The sequence below is a fragment of the Rhipicephalus sanguineus genome, chromosome 4, assembly GCF_013339695.2.
Source record: "Rhipicephalus sanguineus isolate Rsan-2018 chromosome 4, BIME_Rsan_1.4, whole genome shotgun sequence".
Lineage (NCBI taxonomy): Eukaryota > Metazoa > Arthropoda > Arachnida > Ixodida > Ixodidae > Rhipicephalus > Rhipicephalus sanguineus.
The window spans coordinates 62,696,501-62,710,194 of NC_051179.1; the positions used below are offsets into that span (position 1 = coordinate 62,696,501).

Genomic DNA, 13,694 nt, shown 5'->3' on the forward strand with positions numbered 1-13,694 from the left:
CGCGAGGCATGACCTTGAGCGCACGTGATGAAACGCGATCGACCTCTCCCGTTGTGATTCCTGTGCGCGCTCGTGTGGCTACTCTGTAGTGTTCGCAGACTATATAGCGCGGCGCCTGCACGTGGTGGCAACCTGTGGGGAGAAGCGTGTCTGATCCAAACGCCGGTCTTGATTTATGTCGGCTATTAGCCAATAGCACGCTATCTGTTGCTTGACCTCAAACAGCATGCAGGCGCCTGCGGCTTCGAAGAGAGGGAGCACAGGCCTCTGTATGAGAAGAGGGCGCCTGAAAAAATGACAACTTCGCGCTCCGCCTCTAAACTCTTCTTGCCGTGCACGAGTGCAAGATTTGGCTGAGATGTTCATAGCAGTGCCTGCTTTCTGCAGAATGTGATTTTTTTCACCAAGCCAGAGGGATGGTTCATGGTTTGTTTAAGGTAACCTTGTTTCCTGTGCCACCACTCTGTATTGATGGACAGCGATGGTAATACCCATAGAGTACATTGTATTGACCCGAACGTTGAGCTTGTGGACGTAATGCACATTCGAGCCACCTACGGGTTCAGCCAGTGTTAAAATGATGGGCATGGAACATCCATTCACCGAAACTTCATGCTTATCGCTACAAACGGGCTTTTCAATTGTGTAAATGCGCAGTTTTCACCGAAAGTTTGCGTCAGCAGACAACAGTTCGCAGGTTTCGCAAATCGGAAAAGTGGGATCTCTTCAAAGTTTTTGTGTCACTGAAGTCACTGATACATCGTGGAAGACAAAGCCACTGAAATGTTTTAAGCCACAATAAGACCGACGACCAGACAAAAACCGCATAACACCCATCATGGCTGGTCGCGTTTCAGGAAGTTCTGTAAGTCAAGAAGATTGTCTGAACAGTAGTGATGCAGAACTATCGGTAAATCGACTATCGATAGTATCGATAGTTTTTTTTTAAACTATCGATAGTGTAAACAAACTATCGATAGTGCAATCGGTAGTACCATCGTTAATATTACTAGTGATTACTAGCAATAGTACTGCCAAGCGTGTTTATTGCTTTGTTTTGATGTATTCGGGTTTCACCCACAAAGACTGTTAGCAACATTTGACGCAGAACGCGCCGTAATGTTTGAGAAGCTTCACAATTGTTTGAGATCATTTTGTTAACATTAAGCGCTGGACGCGAATAGTCAAGTTTATTCGAGAGCTTACGCGAGCACCAGCGATAACGCTGGAAGGTTTGATGACTGATGTATAAAGGACGACGCGTTCCACCAATTATCAGATTGCTCAACGGCTGACGACTGCTCCCGCCGCTATCAGTGCGCAGCATGTATCGCTTGTATTTTGAGTTTTGATTTTCTGGACGCAAGTTCGCCCAAATAAAGAGCTACGTATTTCCCGGTCTTGCTGCAGCATTCTTCACCGTCACAACCACGTGTGAATACTATCGATAGTGGTGTGAATAATGATGCGGTTGCTGGCCGGCCATATTGCCTAAATATTTGCGATAGCCTACTACCAGCTTCGCTTAATTTATGAGCAATTTTTGGCAGAGAAATTATTTATTTCCGCAGTGAAAATGGTGGAATATATCCATCAATAAATATGCATCCAAAACAACCAGTTACACCTTATAATTACCTTCTTGATATTTTTTTTATTTTGAAGTCATAAAATGCAATATGAATTTGAAGCCGCGCAGTCCCATCACATGTAAAGGCTTCCTTTCCGCTACAGCTGAACAGTTTGACTTTATGATCATGTGTCAGCAAAGCACTCTGGTGAAGAACACAATCATGTCAGCTTCCTTGCCCTTCAACCTGCTCCTCCGGCTCCACTATGTACCACGCGCGCGGGGAACCACGTTTATTCTGCAGTGAGTCGGCGCTGTTGAATTTATATTATCGATAGTACCATCGGATTTTTTACTATCGATAGCGCTATCGATAGTATTTTTCACCATCGATAGTTCGATAGTGACTCAGCTATCGATAGTATCGATAGTACCATCGATAGTTCTGCATCACTACTGAACAGCCACTGGAAGCCTTCGCAGCTGTACGCCAGAAACTTATGATGTTAACATTTTGAAAAGCATATACTAAAGCAACGTTTAGTTTTCGATTTATTATTTTCTTTTGTATGCATTACGCTTTTCACATTTCATTTTTTTTCCTCTCTTCCAGTGTTTTCTGTGTTTCTGTGTTTTCTGAGCACGTGTTTATTCCTCGGTATGGATAACTTATTTTGTTTACACCGTGGCACGTACGAAGGAACAAAAAGCGCCGACCAAAACGTATTCGGGCTACGAAACGTATTTTATTATTACATCTTTACTTTTGCCGGCGCCGTGTGTTTCTTCGTTCATGTTGTTTCCCGACCGGGCGGGATACCGCTCAACTCTTGACTTTTTGCTCTGTATGAATGAACTCGTCTGTTTGGAAGGCGCCATCAATGGAACCACTCCTGGTTCCACTTCTGTGCTCTGCACTACGCAACCCCGTACAAGTGGACCTACACACCATGCAGAGAAGCAAATGTCAGCGCTCTGTTCGCTATAGTATGTGTCATTAATGACGTGTTCGTTGTAAGCGCTCACGAACGCATCTCATAAGTACAACAGATGACGTGTCACGCCTGAGTCATGGTTCTTGCGTTCTTTACAGAAAATTGGCCTGGAGTGGCTTGGAGCCAGCGATTAAAAGTTGGAAGGAGTGGGGGAAGGGGGGAGGGGGACGGAGGCAGTGATTAACACACTTAACACACAGGCGCACCGACTACAGTGGGCCGATCCGTGATATAGTGAAATACCGAAACGGCACATTGCCGGTGAGAATGACCGATGCAAATTCTTAAAAACCAAAGCCCACTACTAAATTTTGGAGTTACGCAAATTTGTCTCGATACGCTGTTATAAAAGAAAAACCAAGATTAGTGAGGGTGACGTGCGTGGCTTACACAAAATGCCAAAATTGCGAATTTTAAAACGAATATTAATTGGTATCTGTTAACTTCAGTGTATACTTCTTTATTCTAATTTTCTCTCGAAATCAACGCGACCTTCCTTCAAAACGACTGTTAAGCGTAAGCGCGTTCTTGCCTACGCGCGGGTGAGATCATCCGCTATTAAAGCACAAAAAAAAGCGCTCGAGCACTAATTATATATATTGAGTCGCTAACGACGCACAAAAAAATGTGCGACCTTTTCTTTCCAGTCACACGATAACTGCTGAAACACCCAACTTCGTCACACACGGCCTGAACAGTGTCGTCAACGTCGACGCAAGCAAGGAGCAACTGTCTGCATAAATAACCGATGCTGCGGCGACGCAAGGCAGAATGCTGTTCTTCGTGTTTAGCGATTTATAGCGGCACTACATCGTCACTTCTGCGCAAAATCGGTAAGGATACGTTTTTCACTTATTTCCGATAATTTACGTAGTGACTCTTATAAAACTGGTCAAGATGTATTTTGGGGCTACAGTTGGTTCGTAATCCCAGTAAAACAGCGCCAGAGAGCGCAAGGGACCAGACGAAGAGGAACGACACTTACACACCTGTCCTTCCCCGCCCTGTGTGTATAGCATGTTACACGAGGCGAACTATATACACAGGGCGCACTAATAAGTGGAAGTTTATTCATTTGATGCGCAGAATAGGTACTTGTTGTACAACAAGAAACAGAAGATAGGAAAATACAAAAGATATAAGAGCGCATCACGTGGTCAGGTCGCTTACAGATGTCAGGTTCCTTACAGGACCCGTTTAGCACACGTAGTAGACTCGAACATTGTTGCTTATGGCCTGACTGTGATAGCATCTGCTAATTTTTCCCGTGGAAATCCAAAAAGAGGCAGAAGTTCAGGAAAAGGTGGAAGCTTGAAGAGATGAAAAATTCGAGAACACGGGTTGTTGAATTGTCTTCTTCAAGACTGCAACTTCATGTCGTAGCCTTGAAGAAAAGTCCAGTTGTCGAAACGTCAGCTCCGGCGACACCCCGGGTTCACGAATATTTCTTTTTTTTTCACGCGGACTGCATTTTATTTTTATTTTTAATTTCTTTTGTCCGCCTTTGCGCATGTTCTCGTGCCTTTATCTTGCGGGTGTTTTCGCTGAATAAACTTAGTTGCAAGTTAGCGCTCTTTCTGTCCTCTCCTTTTGTTCCGTATTTTAACCCTTATACGCTGGCTGTGACGTTTTCGTTGTACATCCCGTGCGTACACCCTTAATATTAGAGAGGTTTAGTTTGTCCGCAAACTTCTTTGCGTCAGCGTTATACCGGATACCATAGCCGTAAACGTGAGAGGCCTAGGGGCCTGATAGCTATCGCCATCTGGAAGGGCCGAGATGAACCAGGCAAGCACAGGAGCTCAGGATTCTTACTGCCAAAACGTAGTGCATTCTACTTATCTGCTGCTGTAAGCTCTCGGCAGCGGCCGAATACCGAAGGCGCTGCCTTTCTAAACTCGTTTTCCTCAAGGACACTAGCCTTAAACAAAGAAACAAATTTGTCAATAATTGTGGTTACACGAAGCATCACAAGATGTCGGTGCCGAGCTCTATTGAGAGTGAGATGCAGCAAGATGGCAAGTTGGGCCGGTTGGTTAACGTTCATGTTTGAAAAATTTAGTTGAAGCGCACCGAAAAACACTAGGGAGTTTTAGCTTGTAACGTATACTTCTTTACGTTACCGTGTTACCGGATACCGGATTGAATCTGCGCATGCGCGAACCTTTACGGAACGTAAAGGTTTACGGAACGTAAACTACTCGCCGCATAGGCTTTACGTTCGCGGCCCTATCTCGCAACTCCACCTTCGTTCGTGGCTACTCGCGATATCCGCTTCGCGGAGACTCCAGCCGCCAAGTCAAAATAAGCCGAAGTGCGAGCGCCACTTACGATCACCTTATTTCAGCCGGATTACCGAGGCTAGAGCGACGTAGAATACCGAATTCGCAAACGTGGGAAGCCTAAAGACGCTGACAGGCTGGATAGGTGGCGCCATCTAGCGGGGCCAAGGTGTACCAGGCGAGCACAAAATTGTTATTGCAGAAACATCGGGCGTTCTACTTCCAATGTAAATGTCTTGCAGCGGCATAATTAAGAATGAGTTGCCTTTTTAATCATTTCCCCCCCTCAAGAACACTAAGCGAAAACAAACGTGTTCCTGATTGTGGTTGCACGAAGCGGGATACTGCACACGCTAAAACCTCTCTTATGATTTTTCCGCAGCGTAATTCAATATTATCTAAATTAAATGTAGTTTAAATGCAGTTTAAATGAAGTTATCATCACAATTTAGTGGTTTGCGCAAACGTAAAGGTTTACGTACGTACGTAAAGGTTTACGTTTGGGCAGCTAAAAAACTTTACTAAAACGAGTTCTTGTAAAACGGTAAACGTAATCCGGTAACGGTAACGTAAAGAAGTATACGTTACAAGCTAAAACTCCCTACTGACTACACGAAGCAGAAGTAAGCGCTGTCCTGTCTGCTTCGTCTAGTCTGTGTTTTTCGGTGCGCTTCAATCAAATTTTTCAAACTATTGAGAGTATCAAACGCCCAGTATACGAGTCTGAACATGGGAAGCTCGGTCCGCCTACAAGTGCAAGTCTAAAATTAGAGTCGAAGTGCAGTGTGTGAGTCGTGTCGAGTTTCCTTATTGCGTCACGCGTTTGTGCAGGCATCGTGAAGATGGCGCCTGTGGTACTGGGCTACACCAACACGCGAGGTCTGGCCCAGAGCATCCGCAACCTGCTCGTCTACAAAGGCGTTCCGTTCGAGGAGAAGCAGTACAAGCTGGGGCCAGCGCCCGGCTACGAGAAAGCCGGCTGGGCCTCGGAGAAGTTCAGCTTGGGCCTCCAGTTCCCCAACCTGCCCTACTACTCTGACGGCGACGTGAACATCACGCAGAGCGTCGCCATCCTACGACACCTGGGAAGGAAGCACGACCTCAATGCCAAGTGAGTTGCTCGCGCTAGTAGGTATAGATGACTGTACCATAAGAAAAGGGATGAAAGATGAGCACGGTCCGTTATGCTGGAGGACGCCCTGTCACGAGAAAAGCCCCTGGCATCTCTTGTAGTAGACTGACGGCGCCAAAAGAAAGTGAAGCATGTCGAAATGTCTCGTGAATGGTACTTCTGAAAAAAAAATCACAGCACATCCACGGAGTGAATGATGATGAGTGGGCGAAGCTGCGGAGGTTCATCGGTAAGCCGTGAATCTTCCGTGAATTCTGCCCAGTACATCATCACCGACGTGAGATCGGGCGCGTTTATACCAGTGTTGGCGGTAACGCGTTACAAGTAACGACGTTACCGGTAACGCGTTACTTTTTTCGGTAACTTAGTAACGTACTCGTTACAATTTAGAAACTGTAACGGGTAACGTACTTACGTTAACATTTTTCGGTAACGTGTGGTGTCACGTTACTCGTTACTTTTTCATCCTGGGGGTGCAGTCTTCTCAGAGCTCGCCCCGACAAATTCTTTTGTCGCAGCGTCGGACTGCTGTCGGTCTGCCAGGCATTGACCAAGAAAGCGCGGGCAGAATCGATTTTATTTTTTGTGGAAATTGTTGGGACCAATTTCTTAAGACGCGCCGACTCCTTGTGTGGAGGTTTTGGCCATAGCCACACAAAGCTTGATGAAAGCCGCATAATTCGCCATGAGAAACTGTACGGACATGCTTCTCGTGGAAGTGGATGTAGCAGGTGGATTGCTGGCACCTGCGCCTTTTCGTGCCCAAATGACAGGCCGGCCGAAGAGAAAGCGCAGGGGCTGGTTTACTCCATACCACGTGCTGGTCGTGAAATTTTGTACGTGGGGGAAACAAAGAACTCCCCCGAAAGGCTGCGACAACATAAAAACGATGCCCGCAAGTTCGCGTGACAAAGGAGTACACTCGCTGAGCATAGCATGGTAAACGACCACCGCATCGAATTCGACAACTCCCACGTCGTCGACTTAAGCGGCTTTCTGTGGAATTCTGGCCGATCCAGGCGACAGCCGGTAACGTCAACCGGTCTACAGGTGCGCTGCCGATCAAGAGTCTGCCTTATTGTGGAGAAATGGCGTGACCCCCGGCTGGAAGAAAACCCTGAAAAAGAGTGCGAGCGGGACGCGAAACGTAGAACTTTTTCTTGTAACACCGCTGTCACACGAACAGCCTTAACCGCGGTTAAGCTAACTACGGTTACGGCTAACCACGGTTACAGGTAGCTACACGGTAGACATTACCGCAGTTAGTGTACTAATCGTGGTTATTGCAAACGGGTGATTCCACGAGAGATCGACACGGATCCGAAAATAGATATTTTCGATTTGATTGAGTATTTTATATTTTATGCATGTCACATGCCCGTAGCCCGAAAAGGAACTTAATTTCCTTATTAACTGCATAATTTACGAGGGAAAAATGTCGAACATATTCAATCCCGAGGGACCAATTTCATTACCTGTCGTTCTCGAAAGTTCACGACGTTGTAAACAGAAATATTATAGTTACAAAGAAGATATCTTGTGTATGCAATGTATGCGCAACAAAGAGTAAAGTAACGTTGTTTGAAACTTGTAGAGCTAAGGAAACTGTTTTTTGAAAAATGTCTAAATATGCGACGTTTTATAGTAGCTACAAAGTTGATAATGCCTATCAACTTTGTTTTAAAAAATAAATTTTCCTTTTTCTATCTGCAACTGCAGATCTGCAGGACCGTAGGAGAAAAGAAAGAGGGGGAAGCGTAGGAGAGGAGAGGGTGATACATATCACGTACTGTCGCAGCGCATTGTCTTTAGGGAGCCTTCATGTGTGCACGCCCCCTCCGTTTTTAAGACTGGTTATGGGAGAGGGGAAGGGGAGAGGGTATGCGCATGCGCAGTAAGGGTGGTCACGCCGCACACCACCACCACCACCACCACCGGACAGATACTGCCGTTTACTGCCGGCTGCCGGGAGATACGCCGGACAACGGAGACGTGACAAGGTTAGACTAAGAGAAGCTACGCCCCTAAAACAGAAAGTCCTTGAATAAGTGCTCTCTAAATAGAGAGAGGGGGAGGACTGAGGGAACGACATGAAGAAAGCAAGACCGAAGAAGGAAGGAGGTGTAGCGGGCGCATACGTATTAGAAAATAAGGGGTCGGTGGAGGGGGGGGGGGGTGAAAGTAAAAGAGTCGAGCGAATCAATTTTCGCTGTCTGTCTACATGCTGTTCAAGCAAGATGGCGTAACACATGCGTGCAACTTTCACAAATAATGTTCGTCCTCATCTTAACACAGCGCACACACACAGACACAGAAGAATGAGCGCTCGTGTCGTCGGTTCTTTCCTTATTCTTCTGTGTTTGTGTGTGTGCGCTAATTAAGATGAAGATTTACCAACTTGCCCAAATAGCCACCTTACTAATGTTCGCCCCACGCCGCGAATGCCACAACTTCGGAGTGGTACTATAACAAGGCAGATCGCATCTAGTGCGGGAATAAAAGATTACTATGGGCCCCAGCAACAACACGCGCATCGGCTGTACAACAGAAGCGTGTAAAATTGGCGCTGCTAATTGGTGCGGCAGATTTAGGTTCCCTGTTTAAGGCAGCGCAAAAGACGGAATCACAAGACAAAGTGGTTTTCTTTGTCTTGTGCTTCCGTCTTTAGCGCTGCCTTAAACAGGGGACCTAAACCACCCGGAGGTTGAAATTTAACTGTGGAGTTGCATTTGTGCACGAATCTTCAACAAACACGCAGCCGTGAGATTTTTGCGAAATGGTGCCGTTATAGCGGAGTTACACGCGTTTAATGATCAAAACACGGACCTCACTCGTTTTGCTCTTTCCTTAGCTACGCTCGGTTCGTCGGTTCGTCTCTCCTCCTCGCTATGCGTGGGGGGAGGGGGGGGGTGCAGGAAGAGCAGGAATGCCAGCAATTATTAAATATGAACCTTAACCAACTCGCCCAGTATTACATCATTTCCTTGGTCCCCTGCAACGTATTCAGGACACGAAAACGTCCCCCCCCCCCCCCACTCCTTTTTTTTTAACAAGATCTAGTAGTATTTTCTTCATTAAGCGTGCTTCACTCAGGTCCGCCGAGGAGGTGACTCAGCTTGACCTACTGGAGCAGCAGGCCAATGACCTGATCTGGGGCTTGGTGATGGCCGCCTTGACTCCGACCGGAAGCGAGGTCCGTCGCCAGCACGAGGCTAACCTAACGCTCGCACTCAGGGGCTGGGAGGATCATCTCAAGAAGCGCAAGTGGGCACTCGGCGACCGGCTCACCTACGTGGACTTCTTGCTCTACGAGGTGCGTATAGCATACATGGTACGCTATTCAAGAATGGGTGTAGCGATGTTCATGGCCACGTACTATAAGTACATACAGGGGTGGTCAATAGTTCTCAGGCAGCTCTGCCGTAGGAATACATGGGATACCGGCCTGCGAACTTCTGACCAAACCTGCAGTACATACATACATACATACATACATACATACATACATACATACATACATACATACATACATACATACATACATACATACATACATACATACATACATACATACATACATACATACATACATGCTATGCGAACAACGCGCGCCGGCCATCTCGAGATAGCGTTGCGTGCTGTGCAGTGGCGATTGTATGTAACATACAATCTCGTTGAATGATTCTGCGTCATGCGTTCTTCAGAATAATTTTTTTTGGCCAACGTCCCATGTGATCAATATATTTTCACGCGGTTAATGAAATAGCGTTTTCACCTCAAATGGGATAATAAGTACGACCGCAGAAGCGGATCTTGGCAATGTTTTGTAGAAGTCATAGCGTTATACACAATAGTAGCAGTTTAGGTAACATTCTAACGACCCACGAATAGCTTTGGGACGTAAAACCTCAACAATTATAACTATTACCCACGAATAGCGTGTTATAATCGCCCGGCCGTAGTCACACGTATGTATATTGAAGCGGGAGAATCAACATGGCTGCAATGGCCGTGGTTCGTGCGACATCCAGTGATGCTGATACGTATATTGTGCTATGAAGAACAGCATAACTCGGCGCCACACCAACCATTGCTATTGAGTTTTCCACACATTTTGGGGCTTCCCATTGATAATTCCATTTTTGGATAATACATTTTATTTTCCGGTTCCCGAAAATATTGTATTAACGAGGTTTATGTGTACGTGCACGCGAGCATGCAGTATGCAGGCCGCCGCACGTATGGCCGAGGGAGCAGGTGACACTGCTGCCTGAAATTTATGCTTGTCTGTGGAAGCATACAAATCACGCGAACAGAAAAAGAAAGAAGAGCTGCATCTTCCGCCCGCTAAAGTGACGTTCTCTCTCTCTCTTCTCTCTCATCTGAAAGGGCCTCGCCTGGAACTTCGAGTACAAGCCTGAGGTCTACGCAGACTACCCTTCCGTCAAGCGGTACATGCAGAACTTCGAAGCGCTGCCCAAAATGAAGGAGTACTTCGCCTCTCCGAGCTACATCAAGTGGCCCATAATGGGACCCAGCTGCCAGTGGGGCTTCAAGAAGTGAACTCCGCGGGCATCTTCTGCAGCTGGTCAGGCAGCGTATGCCGCTGCATTGCTGTAACAGCCAATAAAGTAAATCTGCGTTGTGTCTATTGTGTTTATCAAGCGCGAAGCAAAATACGCTATCCGACACGAAAAATCACTTTGGCTGGAAGGTGTGCCTGGTCGGTCACTGCATAGGCGTGCGCACGGGGGGCGGAAGGGGGGGGGGGGGCACCCCCCTTATTCACCTAAGTGGGAGGGGGGGGGGCGCAAGGTCAGCCCCACACATTCACATAATAGGGGGGGGGGGCGCTGCGACTCGGGGGGGGGGGGCGCAATGTCAGCGCCATACATTGACATAATAGGGAGGGGGGTGCTGTGACGAACCTTCGCCCCCCCCTGAAGGGGAACCCTGCGCACGCCTATGGGTCACTGTCAAACGAAGCTATAGAATAAAGCCGTGTAAACAGGACACAGGGTTAATGCACCCTGAAAGGGCAAAAAAAAATTGTCAGCGTTGTGCTTCAGCTCACAACCGCCGGGAGAAGACCCTGTTAACTCCAGAAGCCACAGAAGAGTTCTTGATAATATTTATTTATATTTATTTATTGATTGATTGATACTGTCAACCCACAATGGGTCATTACAGGAGTTGAATAAGTAAAAAAGTAACATACAAGAGTGCTACATTCCTTGCAAAATAAAATGCTGTACAGATGATGGACATATGGAACATCAATATTGTTGTACCCCCGCCCCCAAAAGATTGCGGAACGCGAAATTCCCGAGAAAGCTATATTCCCGCTTTGCCTGAGAACATAGCCTCCAAATAAATGTTCCAGCCTGTATGTAGTAGTGTCTGCGACCTATACGGCTACCCGCTAGGTTTGAAGCGCCGTGCACTAACAGAGCAGAAATTCGCATTTTCAGTGGAGCCCACGTTCCGTAAACATTTCTGGGCGGGTGTAAAAGTTGCAAATATATTCGAACGGGCGAAAACGTATTAAAAACCGTAGAACCTCGGTGCACAAAATGAAAGAAAAGTGTTGCGCACAAAGACACATAAAAAAGATATGCAAGAGTGTTACGTGCATGCGCATGAAACGTTGCATTTCTTGCCAGGGATCGAAAATTAAGCTAGTATCATATAATGAAAGAACACTGAGAACAATAACTCACGAACAATGAGGTCAGTGGCATCAAAATTAGATGGAATATATAAACTTAACTTTTTCCAGAAATTCACCCAACGACGATATTTGCACTACCGTATCCGGAAGTCCGTTATTCATTTATAGCCCCAGGGAAGACACTATTAACTTTAAAACAATCGATAAAGGCAGAGGGTGGTGTGGATGTTTGTTTGTTTTGTTGTTGTTGTTGTTTTTTGCGTGCTTTTTTAAGCTACGAGGTGCGAAGCTTTGGTTCCTGCAGACTGATTCTGTGAAGATATAAGTCTACCCCTTAGTTATGTGCTTTCTGGTTACCTTCTTTGTGGTTGCTTTCTTTCAGTGATTGTGAAAGCACTTTTCTGGGCGTTTGTGAGCACTTCGCTGCGAAACGTGCTGCCAGGGTTTATTGTCGCTGTGGCGTGGCGGAATGAAAATTCGCCGTACAGTGCCAACGCCAATGATGTCAAAGGAGGTGTACCAAAACGCGAGACATGATGCGCACGCAAATGCCTGCTGATGTACAATTTGCGCGCACACTGGGCCCACTTTTGTTTTTAACCTATATCAACGATCTACCTAATTTTATCATGCACTGTAAATGTTTGCTCTGCGCTGATGATGATACGACGATTTTTAGCTCCGACGATAGCATATACTGTTTTATAAATAAGCTAAGCACTGATCTTTGCAATATATTACACTGCTGTAATTAAATTAAACAAATTATAGTTCAATCTTTAAAAACCTAATTTATTCTCTTTTCATCACATCAGCGATCGCTAGTACCGGTTCCCACAATTAGTATCCCAAATCGTTTGATCCATGTTAGTAATGACTGTGTTTACTTGGGCGTCAGACTATATAGAAACTTAAAATTCCATAGCCATATTTTAGATATCAAGAAAAAGCCGTCTTATGGTATACGCATCCTCATTCGGTCTCGTCCTTTTTTTTTCACGTCCCATTCTCTTGTCACTGTACTAAGCATTTATTCATTCTCACATCAACTACTGTATAACCACCTGGGGTACTGCCTAGAACACTCACCTCGCACCGTTACAGTCTGTTCAAAACAAAGCAATTAAAATAGTCACTTTTAGTTCATATTACACCAATTCCAAACAACTATTCTATATCTACAACGTTCTTACAGTGCGCGATATGGTTAAGTATAATCTAGCCATATGGTTATTCAAGCATATCAATGAGGTATTTCCCATTTCCATCACCCCATCCTCCTCACTTCTCAATACCAACAACACTAGATTTGATTTCCGCAAAAACTTCATCTTACCGAAAGCCCGCACTAACTATGGCAAACAAACCGCTCATTTTAGCTCACTTTTCATATGGAATTCACTGCCATCCGTCCTAAAATCAATGAATCTACACTCGTTTGTAAAAGAATTAAAAAAGCTCTCTGTCAACCAATACAACAACACGTAGCATTTCATTCTCATAGCCCCTAAAGCATGCTCTCATATATATATTCTTTTTCTTTTTCTTTTTAAATACATCTCGTGTTTACATGCTTTCTTTGTATTATGAAATGTGCTTGATCACCTATACCATTCTGATTATTGTAATTTTTCCCCTCCTGTCGAAGCTATGTCTTATTTGTTTTTATGTTCATCATGTACAGGAGGTCCCAATTCAGTCTCCGACTACGGGACCTCCTTCTGTATACTGTCTGTAATAACTTTATTTGATAGTAACAATAAAATTTGATTCTGCTGAGATAATTCTGATTCTGACACTCCTTGGGCGCCATGTTGGGCGCCCACATCAAATGTTTGCCGTCTGCGTCACGTTGCAAAGCACTAGAGTTACTGTATATGCTACCGTAACTACCGTAACATATACAGTAACTCTACAAAGCACGAACGCGCACGCCACCTTCAGTTGGGAAGGCGACAGACGCAGGAACAAAACACGCGATTATTAATTATTTAAATGGGCCCTACCGGCGTGTAATCAGAAGTCGCTAGCGACCACATATGCT

General features: G+C 45.6%; 1 protein-coding gene across 1 annotated transcript; it reads left to right on the forward strand.

Moving 5' to 3' along the window:
• The first annotated feature begins 3,267 nt into the window (after positions 1-3,267).
• Positions 3,268-10,628, forward strand: LOC119390086 (glutathione S-transferase). The gene is made up of 4 exons (XM_037657627.1): positions 3,268-3,398; positions 5,679-5,958; positions 9,073-9,292; positions 10,369-10,628. The coding sequence occupies exons 1-4, from the start codon at positions 3,314-3,316 to the stop codon at positions 10,540-10,542; spliced, it is 759 nt and encodes a 252-aa protein (XP_037513555.1). The 5' UTR covers positions 3,268-3,313; the 3' UTR covers positions 10,543-10,628.
• Positions 10,629-13,694: the final 3,066 nt, after the last annotated feature.